General features: G+C 44.3%; 1 protein-coding gene across 9 annotated transcripts in view; it reads left to right on the top strand.

Annotated features, from left to right (window-relative positions):
- Positions 1 to 1,685: 1,685 nt before the first annotated feature.
- The window catches only part of FBXO25 (F-box protein 25), a 51,818-nt gene continuing 32,626 nt past the window's right edge, over positions 1,686 to 20,877 (top strand). For 8 of the 9 annotated variants that reach the window (XR_008616052.1, XR_008616055.1, XR_008616053.1 and 5 more), the window contains exons 1-2: positions 1,686 to 1,772; positions 8,557 to 8,697. Coding sequence is in view for 3 of the 9 variants with exons in the window: in XM_028480873.2 (XP_028336674.1) it covers positions 8,564 to 8,697 (134 nt within the window). In the remaining 6 variants the exon portion in view is untranslated. The other variant, XR_008616057.1, reaches the window with a different exon arrangement.

The raw sequence follows: 20,877 nt of genomic DNA on the forward strand, positions 1-20,877 counted from the left end.
GAATTACAATTGGATTATTTTTAGGAAAATAAAGAACTCGAAATTCTCCCTCATCCCAGTTGATAGACTTGTTAGATGAAGGGACGCCGGCACAGTCTGGTAGGTAGGCCCCTCCTTCTGGGTCACTGTTCCTGAGGCTGCGCCCGCCCCACGGTGGCTCCTCCCTGGCCTCCAAGCTCCCTCCCAGGGGCTCTCCCCTTACTCCTGGGGCTCCACAGCGCCCAGCCACACCCTGTCTTTGCGGAGCATCTTCCTGCCCCTCTGCTGCTTTCTCCTCCCCCACTGGTGAAGTTTCTAGAGGGCCGTGAACATGCTCTTTACAAGCAGAAAGCTAAGTGCGCTCTCAGAGATATTTGCTGGACGGAATTGACCTGAACCACTTGGGGGGCCCCTGCGTTTCTCTGCGGATGGCTGTCACTTTGCTTCCTCTCAATCCAGCCAGTGGAACTTCTTCTCAAGGGGCTATGTGGACGTTGGTGCCGGCGGGGCTCTCGCCCTGGCAATGTCGACCACAACTCCACTTGCACTTGTCTTTGGCCCAACAATTCCAATGGTAGTAATTTACTCGCAAACACACAACCTCACAAATTTAAAAAAGAAACCACAACCGCCCACGCGTACAGCTACTCATTTATTTTGAACGGCAAAATACTGGAAAGAACCGAAGGCTCATCCATGGAAGATACCTAAAGCTAGGAAAAGAAGGGGGCGGTTCTTAAATTGGGGATATGCAAGCAACACTGCTGACCTCTGTCCATAATCACTTTCCCATTATTTTAAAAGCATGTAGTCAAAGAACACTATTGTAATAAGCACATGAGGAATGATTTACAAAAATATTTTTCTAAAATATGAATACCCACTATATTTTACACATTTTACAAAAAGAAAAATACTAAGATCAAATACTTATGTCCTGCTCACCATACCCCAGGTACTGTTTTGAATGTTTGACCATGTTAATTCAATTTTCATAAAGATCCTGTGAGGTAAGCCCCGCTGCCGGCTCCATTTTACTTGCGGGAAAAGTGAGGCAGAGAGAGGTTCAGGCCTTAGTTAATGCCCACGCCTTAGTTAATGCTCACGCCTCTCGGCAGCCGGTCCTGCTCCGACCCGGCCGAGAGCTCGCACTGGCCAGAACCGGGGGCCCTGCTCCAACCCTGCCCTCCGGAACCCCACATTCTTGTCTCCTAAATGGGAAAACCCCACTAAATCGTTTATAAATACAAAGTACTTGGGCCTTAAAATTCAGTATACAAGGTAATGAGGTGCACAAGGGGATTGGGGGCAAATCGAAGCTGCATTCCCGAAATTCAGGTTGGGTTGTAAAGCTGAGTAGGTTGGGGTGAGCGGATTGGAGTGTCTGTCTGCAGTCGGCCCGGCAGTCAGGGATCCGGTGACCCACGCCTTCTCTGCTCCCTCAGCACCTGGGACCTCTCGGCGCTCGGACGCCCCCCTCAGCCTCCCCCCCCGCCTCCCCCCCAGCCCCACGGGCCGCACCCACTGCGCACGCGCGGGCAGCGGCACGGGGGTGGGGGGGGCGGGAGCGACGCCCACTGCGCACGCGCGCGCCGCCGACTCAGGGATCAGCGTAGCAACACGGCCGCGCGGAGCCGCGCTGGCCAATCAGCGCGGCCGGGGGCGGGGCTTCCCCGCGGCGCTCCAGGGTAGGCAGTGGGCGATTTCCGGCAATAAATCCCGACGGGCCGCCGTCAGGTGCCGGCTGAGGGTTGTCAGTGCGCCAGGTGGGGCCCGGACCGTCGGCGCGCCAGGTAAGGACTGGGACGCCGCGCGCGCTAGGTGGGGACTATGGGCGTCCTCGCGTCAGGTGGGGACGGAGGCAGTCTGCCCGCCACACGGCGCGGCCCACCCGTCCTCAACCCCACTCCCACCCTCCGTGTCCCGCAGCCCAGCTCCCCTCCCGCCCCCGCCTGAACCCGCTCCCACCGGGTCGGCCCCCTTTTCCCCCGGCCCAGGGCCTCCCGCACCACCCCTCCCCGGCCCGGCGTCCGCCCTCCGGCCTCGTCCTCCCCAGCCCCTCCCGCGCGGGCCTCTGCCCGGGCCTGATCTCGGCCTCCGGGCGTCCGTCCTCTGCCTCCGTTCTGCTCCGGCTCCGGCCCCTCTTCAGTTGCCTTTCTTATTTTTCTTGAGCGGACGCGTTTCAATTTTGCGTTTTTCTCTTCGCGGTAAGCTCCGTTTGGCCGCTTCTCCCAGCCCTGGCCCTGCTCAGACTCATCTTGAAGGAGTGTGGGGAATCGTGCCTTTTCCTGCGGAGCCCTCCTTTCTTACCTCTTCCAAATCCTTACCTCCAGCCCTAATCACAAAAGACACGCTTTCTCTTATTCTTTCGTGTTCCACTTTCCCCTCTTAACGGGAAGGTTTTCCGTTTCCGTGAGGCATCTGTGATTATCTCCCAGGCCTTCTTGCAGTAAACCCATTTCTGATTCTCAGCCCTCGGTTTACCATTTCTTGGTGGTCTTTCTGGATCAGATTCTTCCACATTTATAAGCCATATTCATGTTTGACCCTCAATTATTTGGAAATCTTGTAAGGAAGAGAAAGCAATAGAAAAAGCCAAATGCTTATCAAATTGAGGATCAGTCATTCTTATCTCAGAACAATGCAAATTATTTTCTCAAAATTTATGATGAAATTTCCAGTGTAAGAAATACTGGAAGAGAAACTCCTTTGCCAGCTTTTTTCTCTGAATATGAAAGTGCCTTTTATTTTCACTGTAACTTGTTTCAGTGTAACTTGTATAAGAAATACTGGAAGAGAAACTCCTTTGCCAGCTTTTTCTCTGAATATGAAAGTGCCTTTTATTTTCACTGTAACTTGTTTGTTTCTTATCTGTTTGTAATGTGTATAGCCATAGCTCTTGCTCTACAGGTATAGTCTTTATTGTTCTGAAAATCAGTTTAGTAACTGAGGAGAGTACTGTTATACATGTAACCTTTTCAGATTTGTTAGAGCTGTTTCCTGTCATGTTTTCCTTGTCTTAGTGTTTTTATATTTAGATCAATCATTACTTTAGATCATATCTGATGATGTATGACATATAAGCTAAAAAATGTAAGAAAAAAAAAACTCCTGCAGTTTTATGACATCTGTTTCTAATAGGGTGTTCAGGAATTGCTGTTTTAAAAATATAGTGGTAGAGCATGGATTGTGGATTGAGATTCCATGACTGTAAATCCCAGCTCCACCAAACTTTTTGCCTCAGTTTCTTCATGTATAAAATAGAGATTTAAAACTTTTAAATGCGGATTGCAACATTTCCTACCTTATACGGTAGTGTGAGGACTAAATGAGGTAATAGAGGTAAATTGTCTAGGGTGATGCCTAACCCATACTGAGATCTAGTAAATGTTTGCTGCTGTTAACGTTAATTAACGGAAAGTGTGCTTGTTGAAGGAAAGACATTTCTTGTCTCGTGCAGGAGTTTCCACTGGCAAATGAACTTCATGAAGCCCTGTTCTCCTGCAGTGCTTCACCCCCATGTCCTGCCATACAAAATAGAGATCGAGGGAAGATCTACAGCAGATGGCCCCATATGCTCTCTGACATTAGTTGGCATGAAATGTGCACAAAATTGCAGATTGTACCAGCTATTTTACAAGAGTAGCCACTTTTGAGTAGTTGCTCTTACACATTTAATAATTTTCAGGAGTAATTTCTAGTTCTTATTTTTGTATTTGGAAATTATCAAAACAAAGGTGATTTTAATTAAATTTATAACATGATAGCAATTCAGATCTTTTAGCGGAACAGATAAATACATTTCCATAAAAAATGATGGGTTGTCATCATTCCAAAAGTTTAACAGTATTTTTCGATTTGCAAACTTGTTAGATGCTTCAGACTGGGAGTATTTTTGAAAATTTGAGACCCAAGCCTTTCACATTGCAACTCGTGTGTTTTTTCCTTTTCCCTGATGGGTTTTTTTTTTTTTTTGTGGTATGCGGGCCTCCCTCTGCTGTGGCCTCTCCCGTTGCGGAGCACAGGCTCCGGACGCGCAGGCCCAGCGGCCATGGCTCACGGGCCCAGCCGCTCTGCGGCATGTGGGGTCTTCCCAGACAGGGGCGCGAACCCGGTTCCCCTGCATCGGCAGGCGGACGCGCAACCACTGCGCCACCAGGGAAGCCCCCCTGATGGCTTTTTTGTTATTGTTTGTAATAACTGTGCTTCCAGAATCTCTGCTTTAGTTCATGAACTAAAGCATAAAGTATAAAGATTACATATAAGTATTATGTAAGTATATATTATATAAGGTTATATATTGTAATAACCTATGATGGGAAAGAATATGAAAAATAATATGTACATAATTGAATCACTTTGCTGTACACCTGAAGCTCACACAACATTGTAAATCAAAAGTATAAAGATTATACACGTATATGGAATGGAATACACACATTTATTTTGAAACAAATCTTTTCCTCTGTGTTGAAAATAAAACTCTTGGAAATGTACTATTTTTATTTCCAGGGTCCATTTAGCTGCATTTCACTCCTTCCAACCCATGGAAATATAAACACTTAGCAGCTGAAAAATTCAGGCTAACTATATTTGTTTCTCACAGAGTTGTTAAAGTCAATATGAATGATCTGTAGTGTTTTGGTAGTTGTAAAGGAATCAATTATCTTACAGGAAACCCCAAGCTGACTCTTAACTTTACAGCAGAAACTTAGTGTAAATGTTATAGGGATTGCTTGTGAGGCCTGACGTTAAGTGGTGAGTGGGCATGGTGTCTAAATAGGCAAGTACAACGTGTGTCATCGAGTCTTAAAATATCTTGTTAGCTGAGGTGTCGGTAAGAAGTTTCTGTTGCTTAAGTAGTTGTTCTTTCTGCCTCTGTTTTCCCCTTCAGTCTGTCCTTCACGCCCTGGCAAATTATTGTGAAAATAGCACTGCTCACATTGCTGGATTGCTCAAAAACTTTTAATTATTTAGAGAATAAAGTCCAAACACTTTTGATATTCTGCATTCTCCTAGTCACCTTTCCAATCTGTTCTCTATTTCAGCCAGCCTATTCTGCTTATTCTCAAACATGTCACATGTATTCCTGTCTTCATTTTTTTCACCCACCATTTCTGTGATTCGTATTTTTTTCCTTTCTTCATTCACTTAAGATCTAACCATGCTTTAAGGCCAAGCTCATGTCCTAGTTTCTCTTCAGAGGTTTCCCAGGTGGTTTGCTTTTTACTCTGAGTTTCTTTTAGTTATTCTCTCTTTACCACTCATTTAGTACTCATATTACAAGATTGCATGTACGCACATTTATATATATGTATATATTTATTGAGAAACCAATTTTATTAATTTAAATATATGAAGACTTCTAAATTCTACAAGAAAGGAAAAAACTGAAATAATAAATTTGTAAAATCGGTGAGCATACAGATCACAAAAGAAAAAAGGAAACATACTGGGGACAATTCTTCAACTGCATCAGGAATCAAATAATATAGGTTAACAATGTCACCATTTCTGCCTTTCAGATCAGCAGGTCGTGTTCTATAAAAATTGTCACATGGGTAATACATTTTCATCTAATAAAAGAAATATTAAAAATAAAAATGCCTCAAATAAAAAATAATGTAAAATCACTTGAAATTCAAACATGCGGAGATATTCACTGTTTGCATTTTGCTATATCTGCTTTCAGATTTTTTTCTATACACTCATGTATAAACTTGTGCCTGCATGTAGAAATACACAGAAGTATCACATATATTTTCCTAAAACTTGCTTTGCTTTCACTTAATGTACTGTGAATATCTTTTCATGTTAACAGATATTTGCACAATTATTGTTAATAGCCATTTACAATCCCAGTGTAATAACAAATATATTTAACAAAACCTCTTTTAGATATTTTAATTGTTTATAGTCGTCACAGTTTGTTCCTGTTACAAAGAATTCTTCAGGGGACAGTTTTCTACATAACATCCCCCCTGCCCCGGTTTTATTGAGATATAACTGACATACAGCACTATGTAAGTTTAAGGTGCACAACTTGATGATTTGACTTACATACGTCATGAAATGATGACCACAATAGGTTTAGTGAACATCTATCATCTCCTATAGATACAACATTAAAGAAAAAGAAAAAATATTTTTCCTCATGATGAGAACTCTTAAGATTTACTGTTTTAATAACTTTCAAATATAATGTGCGGCAGTGTTAATTATCGTGTTGTACGTTACATCCTTAGTGCTTATTTATTTTATGACTGTTGGTTTGTACATTTTGACTACACATATGCATATATTTTAATATGTTTTAAATATACTTACATATATTGTGTGTGGAGGGGGTTTTCATTTGTTTTTTTAGTTCCTCAAGGGTTTACCGGTATACCCTTAGGGAAGGGACACATAAGGTAATAACACATTTAGTCTGTGTTTATATGTTTGTCATTGAAGTTATACTGTATTTGACCTATTAGCAATATTCTGCACAGTTGCCACTTGATTTTTTTTAAACGCAGTTTAAATATGATATTGAGAGATACTTCGGCAATTGTCAGAGGTGGTCCTCACAGACATTCTTCTCTTGTTTGTGTTTTATGAGACTAAATTTGCCGTTTAAGCATCATCTACTACATCATGGTACTTGCCTTCTTTTGTAAAAGTATTCTCTGGCTTCTGTCTGAAGCTTCATGGAAAAGTATCAGACACCTGCTATTGGAGACAACCTTAAATTATCCGGATGGACTAGACATGGGTGGTGGCTTTTGCATTTTAGGGTGATCAGCAGTTGTGAAACAAGAGCGTAAGATGAGGCTTATCAAAATAGTTTTGAAATTTAAGGAATTATTTTAAATTATCTTCTAAAGAAAGAATATCAGTTAAACAATATATGACTGAAAACGATATGTTCTGATTATTACTTAGTTTAGCAAGGTTTTGAGATCCTCTTGGTACAAAGGAAAATTACTTGGTCATACGTTTCATGTTGAGCGCTTGTAGTCGACACAGGAATATTGTTGAAGAGTTATAATTTCCCTCTGAAATTTTTATGTCTTTTCTAAGCCAGTATAAATGCCTATTTAATAGCCTATTTTTTGTTAGTTATATTAAATATATTTGGGAGATGGTATTTGAACACTTTCATCTCTTGTGTACTCTATGATACGATGTGATATGATACTTCCACGTTAGTGAAATATCCCAAATCTACGTCGTCGGACATGAGATTAATATAACACATTACTCTATGGAAACTTTTTGTTGAGTTATCAACTACCTTTTTTTTTTTTTTTTTGCGGTACGCGGGCCTCTCACTGCTGTGGCCTCTCCTGTTGCGGAGCACAGGCTCCGGACGCGCAGGCTCAGCGGCCATGGCTCACGGGCCCAGCCGCTCCGCGGCATGTGGGATCTTCCCGGACCGGGGCACGAACCCGTGTCCCCTGCATCGGCAGGCGGAGTCTCAACCACTGCGCCACCAGGGAAGCCCTCAACTACCTTTTTGTAGCGAAATACGATGTATACTTTTTAATTCTTACCGTACTGGCTTCTTTATAACGCTTTCCTCTCTGTTGATCATTTCTTTCTTAAACCCATTCTTCTCTCGCCTTCCCACTTCCCCTACATCCGTGGCTCTTCCTGTTCGGTGTCCTTTCTCGGCTTGTCTTCACCTGCTTGTCCTTTCAATGTCAGCGACCCTTGGAGCTGGCTCCTTGGTTTTCTCCCGTCCCCACGCTGTCTGGTCTCTGTCTGTACAGTCTAGATGCTGGTGGTTTTCCTGCCTTGCTCTCCAGCCTTACCCTCTCCTCTGAGCCATTCATTCATTCAGTGATTGTTGAGCTACCGTTGTGCTCCGGGCATCGTTCCAAGTGTTGGGATACAGAGTTGAACAAGACATCGCGTTTTCTTGAGGAAGGCAGACTGTAGCCATGTAAGTAATTTCAGACAGCATTTATTACTAGGAAGATACTATGCGCTGGCAGAGACCGAGTATCCCTGAGGTCTTTGTGAAGCTCAGATCTGGTTGAATTGTCTCCCTGCGGAGTGGAGGTTCCTTTCTTGGCCCCTCAGTGTCCTCAGAGTGCAGTCCAGCTCCTTTGACTTTGTTTGCCCCCAGTGGCCTCTCCATTCTCACTTCCAGCCACTCCCCACTCGCCCCTTACATGGTCAGCCTCAGGCAGACCAGACTGTGTACAGGGCTGAGCATCAGTGTTTCATGTTCTGTTGCTTCTAATTTCTTGCAGGAGTTTTCTGTTCGGTGTCATATTCCTTTTCTTCCTCACTCCCTGACTGCTTGTTCTTCAGGCATGAGCTGAGATGTCACCTCTGGGAAACCTTTCATGACACGTGCAGGGTTGGGCTAATAAATCCACCAGTCCTCATCCGTCTTATCATTTTAGTACTACTGAAGTCCTGTGTTACCGTCAGTGTTTCATCTCAGTGTCTAGCTGGCACTTAAGGCGTGTGCAGACATTTAAATATCAACTAAGAATTGTATTCATTAAAGTTAACGAATAAATGTTCTAAATGAAAAGAAACTTACATCAATTACACATACATTTTTAACCTATATTATAGGAGAGCTATGCCATTTTTGGGCCAGGACTGGAGATCTCCTGGATGGAGCTGGATTAAAACAGAGGACGGCTGGAAAAGATGTGAACCCTGGAGTAAGGGACTTGAAGGAGAGAATAACCGGTGTGGCGCCAGCCACGGCACGTGAGTCGCAGCTCAGCAGAGCCACACCGTCCCCGCCTGACTCTTACGGCTTCACCTGTTGGAGCCCATGACTTACCGCTTGGCTGAGAGTTCCCCCCCGCACCTGCGCAAGGCTGGTGTAAGGAAACAAGTTACTAGCCAGAGTCTGAGCCTGGTAGATCTCCTAGTGCCCACGCACAGATGCTGCCGTCTTCTTTTTAATTTGAAATGTTTAACCCTTACAGTAGTCCGAGAGATAGGTATTATTCTTATTAACCTCCCGTTACAGCTGAGGAACCTGAAGGAATTAAAAGGTGTAGTTTTGGTGGACTGCATCAGAGGCCCATGGTGACAGTGGCTTGCACGAGACAGGAGTATAGTCTTCTCTGTCAGAGGCCTGAGTTGGTGAGGTGGCCTTTAGCTCTGCCATCCCCAGAGGGTAGCCTCGTCGGCGGGGTTCGGGGGGGAGTTCTGCCCCCACCTCCGCGTTGCGCTTGGCAGGGTAGAGGAGGAGGGTACCTGTGCCAAACCTCACCGGCTGGAGTGGGAGCTGCAGGGCAGGCTGGGGGTTGTGGTCTTTCTCCAGATGAAAGTGAGAGATTGCATGGATGCAGGAGCAGGCCCGCGTGGCCGTGGTGTGCTCACCCCCAATCCCCGGCACAAGTGTATTTGAGCATTTGGAGGATTGGGGAGGTCTGCAGACCTCTTCCTCCAAAGTGTCACAGGTCTAGTCATCCATTTTACTGCATACGTTTATCTCACATGCGTGTAACTATCAATTGTGTATTTCGAACTGACAGGTCATCTGTTTTTCTGATAGGAATTTGGTACCTTTAGACTGGAGATTGGGGTTTGCGGTATTTAAAGCAGAAATTAATTTTATATTTAAGATTATAGGAAGGATAACACACAGTGTTCGTTGAATTTATATTGTGGCATTTCTCTGCCATTCTGAATTCTAAAATGTCAGTTTAAAAAAAGCTGTAATGCATGAAATAGAATGTTACTGCTACTTCTACACTAAGGAATTTGCATGTGTTTTTTTCCTCATGTACTCTTTATTTCCCTTCATTCCAAACATGTTGTGAATATCAAAGAATACTTTTTTCTCATATATGCATAGAATTAGAGAAATACAGTCAAGACCTGTTTTCTTTGCATGATAAACTGCATGTTCTCCTGTCTCCCTTCCCCCCTTCCCCACAGACACTCCCACTCACCCACTCCTATTCACACTCATTTGAAAATCCTTTGAAATATAAGTGGTGCCGGCAGAGGCCTCTCTGTGTGGGTGTCCTCACAGGGACAGAGGCTGTGTCACAGCAGCCGTGGACTCTCCACCGCGGGTGGAGTGAAGACACCTTGCTCCCATCCAGGTGCCTCGCAAGTCTAGGTGCCCTCTCTTTATACTAATGGTATATGTAATTACCATCCTTACATAAACTTTACAAACAGCGTGGGACCGTGGGCAGCTCACTCACTCCCTGCCAGAGAACATGGTGGGACCGTTGTAAATGAATTGTTCTCAGACCCTTGCAGTTGGACTTTTTGTTTTCATCTTTATTAAGTTCATCCTGAATCTTTATCAGCTTCATCCAGAACACACAAAGATGTGTGGAGCAGAGATGTTTTTATTAATTACCTTCTGTGAACGGAAGGTGTGTTGGTGTTCCCAGCCCAGTGCTTACTCCAGACCCTTCACAGTGAGGGACCAGGAGAAGGTGACTTTGCTTTTCTTGTCCACAGAAAGGATGCGGCCATCCCCCCCTCCAGAGGGGGCTCCTTGGAAACAGAAGGGGCCTGAGGCCTGCCTGTGCTCCTTTGGTGTGTAGATAAATCCCTCCATGAGCCAGACCTGAGAAGCCTCTGGTTTTGTGATTACACATGCTGTTGTATGTGCTCGGTCTGTACCGTGTGTCAGGCATTTACTGTGTATTCCCAGTGCTGGGATCCAGCAGTAAACAGAAAGAGACAAAACCCATGCCTGGAGGAGCTTGCATTCTGGTGGGACAGTCAGACGAAGGACACAAGGAGCTCCGTGTGGTCTGTTCCGTGTCCTAAGTTCTGTGAAGGAAAAACCTGGGGTGGGAAGGAAAACCGTTGGGTGGGGGTGGTGCGTGGAAGTGTTTGGGGGGGGGGGCCCTCTGAGAAGGGTCAGCTGAATGACACCTTGGGCACCGAGAGGGCGGCTCAGGTGGGGAGGGGAGAGCAGAGACCCCGAGGCAGGCGTCGTGAACTCGGGAGCAGTGGGGACAGCGAGATGGGTGGGCTGAGGGCCAGCAGGGGACCAGACGCCAGCGTGGCCGTGAGCGGTCATGAGTCAGCGGTTTGGAGCAGAGAGGGGGGGTTTTGTTCAGGTTTGTGTTTTAACAGTCTCCTTCTGGCTTTTGTGTTGGAAATGGGCTGCACAGAGGTGGGGCAGAGCAGGCAGACTCATTCCTAAGAGCCTGTGTAATGACCCAAGTGAGAAATGACCGTGGCTCAGAGAGGATGGAGGTGGTGTGTGATGAGAAGTACTCAGATGCAGATGTTTTGCAAGTGGAGCTGGCAGGTTGCTGAGGGGCGGAGTGGGTGGGCAGTGGAGGGGGCGTCGGCGAAGGCAGGCAGGTGTTCGGCCTGCGCAGCTGGGAGGGTGGCCGTTCGTCTGATGACGGTGGAGTCTGACCGTGTACCTTCCTGTGCACACGCGAGATCCTCAGGGCTCCTGTCCGGGAGTGGAGCTGCTGGGTCACGGGCAGGCCCCCCTTCCGTTTTCCAATGAGGTGGTATCTGTTTCTGCTCCTGCTGTCAGTGCAGGCTCATCTGACCACACTGCTCATACTTTTTCCCCATTTTTTATTTCTTGGAAGTAAATCTGGGCAGAGAAGAATAAGCTCAGCATCATCGGTCAGCGGGGAAGCGCAGGCAATCTGGGAAGGCACACGTCGCAGCGAGCCTGGGATCACAGTGCAACGTGGGGTCAGCTGACCAGCTAGAAACGTCACGGAAGTTCCAGGGGAGTGAGACAGCCGAGGTGGCCTAGACAAAAGTGTGGGGAATGTGTTCACCTTCCAGATAAGGTGCCATGACACACCTACCACAGCGACTACAATTAACAAACGACAGAATGTTACAGGTGCTGGTGAGGGCAGTGCCGAGTGCTGGCAAGAACGTCCTCTCGTAAGCTTGATGGGAGTGTAGAATGGCGCAGCCACTTTGCTGACTAGTTTGGTACTCTCTTATTAAGTTAAACATACAGCTGCCCTATGATGCGGCATCTCAGTCCTAGGTATTTACCCAAGGAAAATGGAAGTTTATATTTCCACAATACCTGTATGTGAACGTTAATAGCATCTCTTTTCCAGTAATTGCCAAAGCTTGGACATCACCCATGCTCTTCAGCTCTCCAGGGGAGGGCCACTCAGGAGCGAAAGGAACGAACCGTTGATTGACGCAACGTGATGAATCTTAATTTCATCTTGCTTAGTGAGAAAAACTAAACCCAAGAGGCTTCATATTGTGTGATTCCATTTATATGGCCTTCTGGAAAAAGAAAAACTATAGGGACAAAGGGGTGAAAAACAGACCCGTGGATGCGAGGGGTCTAGAGGTAGGGGAAGGAGTTGATTACACAGATGGCAGGAGGCGTTTTGGGGAGTGGTGGAGCTGCCTTGTAGGGAAGGCGCCGGTCCCTTTCTGACTCTGCATTCGTCAAAACCCATAGAGTTGAGCAGCGCGAAAAGCAAATTTTGCTCTCTGTAAATCTTTAAAAAAAAAAACCAACCAGGACGTGTGTGATGGGGAGCAGGTCACCCAGATGATCTAAACTGTGACAGATGGATGTGATTGTGTGACAGACGAACCCCATAACCACACTGAGGTGGGTGTGGAAGAAAGGAGCGGACCTGGGAACTTGGGAAAACCATGTTGACAGGATATTGTCAGGCTATAGACAGACACTCTAGGTGGTAAATGTGCTTCTCATGCCTCAGGGTGTGGGTTAGCAATTCTGAAACTATTATGTATACTAGGGTTAAGCGGGGTGAGTAAATACAATGCTGATAATGACAGCCAGATCTCTCACTTTGGAGAAGGAAGTCACAAAAATCATGCTAGACTAGACCTTGTGGTGCTGGATTGTTGGTGGAAGTGTCAGTGTGTACTCAGGCAGTTGTTGCTCTTGTGGGTGGGTGGGTGGGTGGGTAGATAGGGATCAGTGTGTAGGTGAGTTAATATAACACGTTCCCCAGTTCTGTCTACTGGGAGGCCAGGAGCGGTGGTGCCCCAGTAGCAATGAGCGCACTGAACACCAAGATGTTGGTTTTGTAGGGTTCCTGGAGAAGTGGTTGATTCCAGAGCTGGGGTAGGGAAACATAAGCTGAGCCTAGAGCATCTCGTGCTGTCCAAAAGTAAGGAAATACTTTAAAAAAAAAGGCGGGGCGGGGGACGGATGGGAATATGTCAGATGTCGAAAGGGCAGAGGCCTGAAAGCAGTCCAGTGGCCAAAGCTGGAGCCATTTGAGCAAAAAGCAGATAATGGTGGTATTGGATTATAACTCAAAGGAGAAGATAAATATCCCTGAGTTCATGGGGATATAATACATGGATAAGTGGGGAAGAAGGGGCAGATCTTCCTGACAGAATAATTCCAGTTAGTGAATGTGGAAGGAATAGGGAAGTAGAGTGTCACCATTAGGACACCACAGTAATGATGGCTGCAGGCATAGTCCACTGATAGATGCTGAGATTAGTGGGTGAGATGTTAAGGAAAAACAGTATTTGCAAAGAGTCCTCCAAAATATCTATGAATTCACAAAGGGAAAACGGTAGCTTTACAGTTGAGAACGCTGGCAGATCCCACCTTAACCGAGTGATCCAGGTGACATGACCAGGAGCAAGACACAGGGGCAGCGTGTACCCTGATCGCATAGGTCCGATGGGGTCCTGGAACAGCGACGGGCACCAGCGGGAGGCTGGCGAGACACAGGTCTGGGGGCGAGTCGGCGGTACTGTGCCAGCATCCACTCCTGGCTTTGGTCGCCGTCCTGCGTTCATGTGAGATGGTGGGGAAGCTGGGGGAGGGTACTTTGTACTGTTGCTGCACCTCTTCTTGCAGTCTAAACCAATCTTTGAAAGTTGCTTTAAAAAGTCACCATTGAGAACAGCAACAGGCAAGCCAGTGACTGGGAGAAAGTATCGTGTTTTGTAAGCTGTCACTAAGCTGTTTTCTGGGCTCCGTTCTACCTGCTCACACCTCCCTGTGACGCTGCAGCCGGTGGGCCCTGCTAGGCCCTGCCTGGGGAGGGTGCCACGGGGCCTGTGGGTGGGACTGGGGCAGCTGCTGCCGGGGCCTTTCTGTACCTGTCCCCCCCCTGGTCAGCAGCACTGGACTCTCCCTCCCAGCTTTTCTGACATTTGCAGACCTGGCTCATCGTGTTCCTTCAACACCAGATGCTGGTGCCCCCACCCCACCCCGCAGGTGGACCCCAGGCCCTCGGGGCTTCTCATCTGAGCTCAGACTCCAGCACCAGCCAACAGTACTTCCTCCTGCTGGTTCCAGCCTGTGCCCTTCGCTCTCCCAGTGCAGTGTGGTGACGGCTGTTTGCAGTCACTACCTCTGGAATGCTTCAGTGTTCTTTTTGGCTTTTAGGTTACCTAGTTAACAATGTTTTGTACATATTTGTACATTTTCATTTTAAGTTTCTCAGTTAAAATAATTGATGTGGCTTCTGTGTCCTGATTGAACCCAGCTGTTATACTGACAGAGGCTTTTCTTCCAGGATTTTGGCAACTTAGTAAAGAGACAAGCAACTCAATTAGCAGCTGGGAGAATGACTTGGACAAACATGCAAATGGCCAGTAAGATAAAAGTTCAAATCTTTAGTTATCAGGGAAACTAAATTAAAACCCCAGTGATATGCACCTTCTTCTTGGTTTTGTTGTAAACCTAAAACTGCTCTAAAAAATAAAGCCTTTTAAAAAAGCCTCAGTGAGGTAGAACTATCCACCCACCAGAACAGCTGAAATTAAAAAGGCTGACATTAAATGGTGATGCAGATATGGAGCAAACGGAACTCTCCCTTTCAGCTTTTCACCATTGAGTATGATGATAGCTGTGGGCTTATCATATATGGCCTTTATTATGGTAAGGTACGTTCCCTCTATACCCTCTTTATTGAGAGTTTTATCGTAAATGGATGTTGAATTTTGACAAATGCTTTTTTTGCTTCTATTGAGCGATCATATGATTTTTTTTACTTCATTTTGTTAATGTGGTGTATTACATTGGTTAATTTGCAGATGTTGAAACGTCCTTGCATACCTAGAATAAATCTCACTTGATTATGGTATATGACCCTTTTAATGTGTTGTTGAATTCAGTTTGCTAGTGTTTTGTTGAGGATTTTTGCATCTGTGTTCATCATTGATATTGGCCTGTAGTTTTCTTGTGTGGTTTTGGTATCAGGGTAATGCTGGCCTCACAAAATGACTTTGGGAAGTGTTCCCTCCTCTTTGATTTTTTTGAAAGACTTTGAAAAGGATTGGTATTAATTCTTCTTTAAATGTTTGTTAGAATTCACCAGTGAAGCTCTCTGGTCCTGGACTTTGGTTTGTTGGGAGGTTTTTGGTTACTGATTCAATCTCCTTACTCTTAATCAGTCTGTTCAGGTTTTCTCTTTCCTCATTATTTAGTCTTGGTTGGTTGTGAGTTTCTGGGAACTTAACCATTTCTTCAGGGTTGTCCAATGTGTTGGCATATAATTGTTCATAGTAGTCTCTTAAGATCCTTTATTTCAGTGGTATGAGCTGTGATGTCTCCTCTTTCATTTCTGACGGAGTCCTCTCTCTTTTTTCCTTGGTGAGTCTTGCTAAATGTTTGTCAATTTTGTTTATCTTTTCAGAGAACCAGCTCTTAGTTTCATTGATCTTTTCCATTGTTTTTCTACGATCTTTTCAAAGAACCAGCTCTTAGTTTTATTGATCTTTTCCATTGTCTTCCTACTACTTTTTCCATTGTTTTTAGGCTTTGTTCTTCTTTTCTAGTTCCTTGAAATATAAAGTTACATTATTTAAGATTTCTCTTGTTTCTTGGTGTAGGCACTTATCACTGTGAACTTTCCTCTGAGAATTGCTTTTGCTGTATACCCTAAGTTTTGGTATGTTGTATTTCCATTTTCATTTGTCTCAGGTATTTTTTTGATTTCTCCTTTGAATTCTTCTTTGGCCCATTGGTTGTTCAGTAGCATGTGTTTAGTCTACACATATTTGTGCATTTTCCAGTCTTTGTCTTGTAATTGTTTTCTTGTTTCATATCATCAAGGTTAGAAATATGCTTGATATGATTTCAGTCTTTTTTTAATTTATTGAGACTTGTTTTGTGGCCTTATAATATGATCCATCCTGGAGAATGTTTCCTGTGCTCTTGAGAAGAATGTGTATTCTCTTGTTTTTGGATGGAATGTTCTGTATATGTCTGTTAAGTCCAGCTGGTCTAATATGTCATTTAAGTCGCCTCCAATTGTTGTATTGCTGTCTATTTCTCCTTTTAGGTCTGTTAATGTGTGCTTTATTTAGGTGCTCCTGTGTTTACAAATGTTATATCCTCTTGTTGGGTTGATCTGCTTATCATTATATAATGATCTCCTTTGTCTCTTATTCTAGTCTTTGTCTTAAAGTCTATTTTGTCTATTTCTGTTGGAAGTTTAGCTATGCCAGCTTTCTTTTGGTTTTCATTTGCCTGGACTATCTTTTTCCATTCCTTCACTTTCAGTCTTAGTGTGTCCTTGCATCTGAAGTGTCTTGTAGGCAGCATGTATATTGGTCTTGTTTTTTTAATCCATGCAGCCACTCTGTGTCTTTCAATTGGAGAATTTAGTCCATTTACATTTAATGTAATTATTGATTGGTATGTACTTATTGCCATTTTGTTAATTTCTGGCTGTTTTGTAATTCCTTTGTTCCTTTCTTCTTCTCTTGTTTACTTCCTTTGTGGTTTGATGGCTTTCTTTAGTGGTATGCTTAGTTCCCTGTCTCTTTATCTTTTGTGTATCTACTATAGATTTTTGTTTCGTGGTTACCACAAGCCTTACATAAAACAACTTGTATTTGTAATAGTCTGTTTTAAGTTGATAACATCTTAGTTTTGAATGCATTCTAAAGCTACATTTTTACTCTTCCTCCACGTTTTATATTTTTGGTGTCGATTTACATCTTTTTTGTGTGTGTGTGTGGTATGCGGGCCTCTCACTGTTGTGGCCTCTCCCGTTGCGGAGCACAGGCTCCGGACGCACAGGCTCAGTGGCCATGGCTCACTGGCCCAGCCGCTCTGCGGGATGAGGGATCTTCCCGGACCGGGGCACGAACTCGTGTCCCCTGCATTGGCAGGCAGATTCTCAAACACTGCGCCACCAGGGAAGCCCGATTTACATCTTTTTATGTTGTGTATCCATTAACAAATTGTTGTAGTTTTAGTTATTTTTACTACAACTATTTTTGTTTTTTAACCTGCATACTGTCTTTATGAGTGATTAACCCACTGCCTTTACATTAGATTATTCTTAATTTTACTACATGTTTACCTTTACAAGTGAGATTTATACTTTCATGTTTCCCTCTTTGTATTTAGCACCCTTTCATTTTGGCTTAAAGGCATCCCTTTAATTTTTCTTGTAGGGCTGTTCTAGTCATGTTGAACTCCTTTAACTTTTGCTTCTCTGGAAAATTCTTTATTTCTTCTCAATTCTGAAGGACAACTTACTGAATAGAGTATTCTTGGTTGGCAGTTGTGTTTTGTGTTTTTTTGTCAGCATTTTGAATATATTGTTCCACTCCCTTCTGGCCTACAGAGTTGCTACTGAAAAATCTGCTGATATTCTTATGGAGAGTCCCTTGTATGTAAGGAATTGTTTTTCTCTCGCTGCTTTTAAGATTCTTCTCTTGTTTTTAACTTTTGACACTTTAATTATAATGTATCTTGGTGTGGCTTTCTTTGGGTTCATCTTATACAGAACTCTCTGAGCTTCCTGGATCTGAATGTGTGTTTCTTTCTCCAGGTTAGGGAAGTTTTCAGCCATTATTTCTTCAAGTAAGTTTTCTGCCTCTTTCTCTCTCTCTTCTCCTCTGGGACCCCTATAATGTGAATGTTGGTCTGCTTGATGTTGTCCCATAATGCCTTAAGGTATCTTCATTCTTTTTCATTCTTTTTTCTTTTGACTGCTCTGATTGGGTGAGTTCCACTCCCTGCCTTTGAGTCACTGATACTTTCTTCTGCTTCATTTAGTCTGCTTTGAAACCCCTCTGTTGTATTTTTCAGTTCAGTTATTGTATTCTTCTGCTTTGTGACATCTATTAGGTACTCTCATGTTTTCTATCTCTTCGTTGAAATTCTTATTTTGTTCATCATTTATCCTTCTCCAGAGCTCAGTGAGCATCTTCATGACCATTATTTTGAACCCTTTATCAGGTAAATTACTTATTTCCATTTTATTAAGGTTTTTTTCCCTGAGGTTTTATCTCGTTCTTTCATTTGGAACATAGTCCTCTGTTTCTTAATTTTCCTTGACTCTCTGTGTTGGTTTCTGTGCATTAGATAAAACAGCCACCTCCTCCAGTCTTGAAGGAGTGGCCTGATGTAGGAGATAAACCTTACAGTTCAACCCTGCCCCAGCTCTTGGTTGTCTCTCAAACCTCTGTGATTGTCCAATCAGCCTACTTTATTTTTAGTCTTTCTCAGTAGTTGAGGGTGTGCCAAGACCTGTCAGTGTCGCAAAGGGGAGTATATCGGTTGTTACCTAGATTCAAGCTGATTGGAAGCCAGACCCTGAGGCAGCAGCTTTTGAAGTATGCCCATAAACCTCTCAGGGGAAGACTGGGAGGTGGGCTTTTCTGTCTGTTTCCTCTGAGTTGAGCCCTGGGGTAGCCAGTTCAGAATGGTTTCCTTCTCTGCTACTGTCCTGTTGAACCCATGAACACAGTGCCACTGGCCACCAGAGCCAGGCTCTCGAGGGTTGGGTTCTCCGGGCAGCAGCCATGACAGTCTGCGCACCAGATGTGTGCATTGCTCCTCACTCAGAGATGCTGATGACTCGCAGTGGGGCAGGGAGAGAGTGTGAATGTGGTGCCTGCCAGGCTTCTGTCTCTAGAGAGGGTTGCAGTCAGCCCCAGACGAGTATTTCATTAGCACCCTGCCCCTCCGGCCATAGCTGAAGGTAAACTGACAGGCCTCTTTCACAGGGAGGCTGGTGTGTTTGGGGCTGAGGTCTCTGTACTGTGTTCTGGAGGCAGCTGGTGGAGAGCTCTCTCTGGACGTCTGGGGGCTTGTCTCTCAGGTGCAGGTCTTAAAAGTTGGGGTGCTGATGTGGGTTCACATCCCTCACTCCTCAGAGAGAAGCTCCAGGCTGGGAGTTCCCTCCCGACTGTGGGCAGCCCCTCGGGGCTGAGGTTTGTGGTGAGATGTGTCAGGGCCTCTCCTACCCACTGAAATGTGTTGTTTTCTTGTTCAGCTGATGTGTAGGGGTGCTCTGCTGGTTTGGGGTTTTTCCCCAGGGAAAATTGTTCCATATGTAGCTGTCAATTCCGTGTGTCTGTGAGGAGGTGAGTTTGGGGTCCTCCTTTGTCACCATCTCGAACTGGACCAGAGGCAGCTTTCGTGAGACTTTATAATTTGTTTTAATATCAGGTAGGACTAGACTTCTCCCGCTGCTGTTCTTGTTCTGAATTGCCTCCTAATTCTTCCTCGCTTTCTTCTTAAATGAACTTTGTATTTCACTAGCTCTAAGGGAAAAACCGGATATTTTTTTATTGGTTAAATTTATATTTTTTAAAAACTTAGTTTCATTTCTTCCCATTTATTTACAAAGAGTTTTACAAAGTAGCCTTTTACGATTTTTGAAATTTCCTGTCTGTGTAATTTTCTTCTTGCCATTAATTTTATATAGTGTACTTTCTCTATTTTGTCTGATAAGATGTCTAGTGGTTTATCTTGCTGGTTTGTTTTGTCCAGTGAACCAGCTTTGGGGCTTATTTTTCAGTTCTATTCTTTTACTATTTATTAATACCTGTTTTGTCTTTTTATTTTTTTTATTTTTTTTAAATTTGGCTGCGCTGGGTCTTAGTTGCAGAACACAGGATCTTTTAGTTACGGCCCACAGGATCTTTTAGTTACAGCATGTGGGATCTAGTTCCCTGAGCAGGGATTGAACCCGGGCCCCCTGCACTGGGAGCGTGGAGTCTTAGACACTGGACCACCAGGGAAGGCCCCACCTGTTTTTATCTTTAACAATTCTGTCGTTTTGTTCACTTACTCTTTTTCTAGCTTTCAAGTTGTATGTTTATATTATTTACTTTTTTATCGATATATGTATTTAATGCTATAAAGTTTCCTGTCACAGTTGTCTTTCTTGGGTCCTGTAAATTCTGATGCGTACTTCCCCATCCTTTTATACGTGTGCGTATTTGGTATGGTGTTTGTTTTGCTTTGTGAGCCAACCCCAAACACTTTTCCTTTAAAAGTGAGCCAAGCCCCTTCACACTTACTGCTCCATTTGGCCTCAGTTCCCCGAATTTAATGTTTTGGATGTACAGTACACGTTTGCGTCTGTAACTGTCTGTCTTTATTTATGTTCACCTCTCTCATACACACAATAGAGAGTCTGGCCCCTTGTGTTTTGTTTTATTTGCTTTTACTCTTTCGATATTTAGGAAGTTTTTTACCTCTTATTTTCACCTTTATGCTAATACCTTTGTGTAGTATCCTTGGTTTCTTCTTTTTGAACACTGACTGTTGGCTCCGTACAGTGTGTGATATTGCAGTTAGCTGCTGACCTGTCTCCCCTGCCCTCCCCTACCTTGTTAGTCATTGTTCTCTGCTATATGTCTTACAGCCATCACTTGCTGTGTCTTTTCTGTCATCATGGACCCTTCGTGTACGTGTAGAAACATGTAATTCTACAAGTACATACACGTTACTTGTTTAACACCAGCCTTCTTGCCTCTGCCTCTCTAGTCCTGGTGGCTTCCTGAGCTCATTCTGTAGTGGATTCTCCACTAATTTCCTGGTTGCAGTACTTCTCTGTTCATGCACATTCATAACGTTTGTTGTGACCTTTACCTTTAAGACTGGGTTTATCTAAATGATAAATCCTTGGCTCACTTGAGTATGTTAAATATGTCACCTGAACCCATTCCATTCCTGGCCTGTGATTCCCCCTACAGAGCTGCTGT

The sequence above is a fragment of the Physeter macrocephalus genome, chromosome 20, assembly GCF_002837175.3.
Source record: "Physeter macrocephalus isolate SW-GA chromosome 20, ASM283717v5, whole genome shotgun sequence".
NCBI lineage: Eukaryota > Metazoa > Chordata > Mammalia > Artiodactyla > Physeteridae > Physeter > Physeter macrocephalus.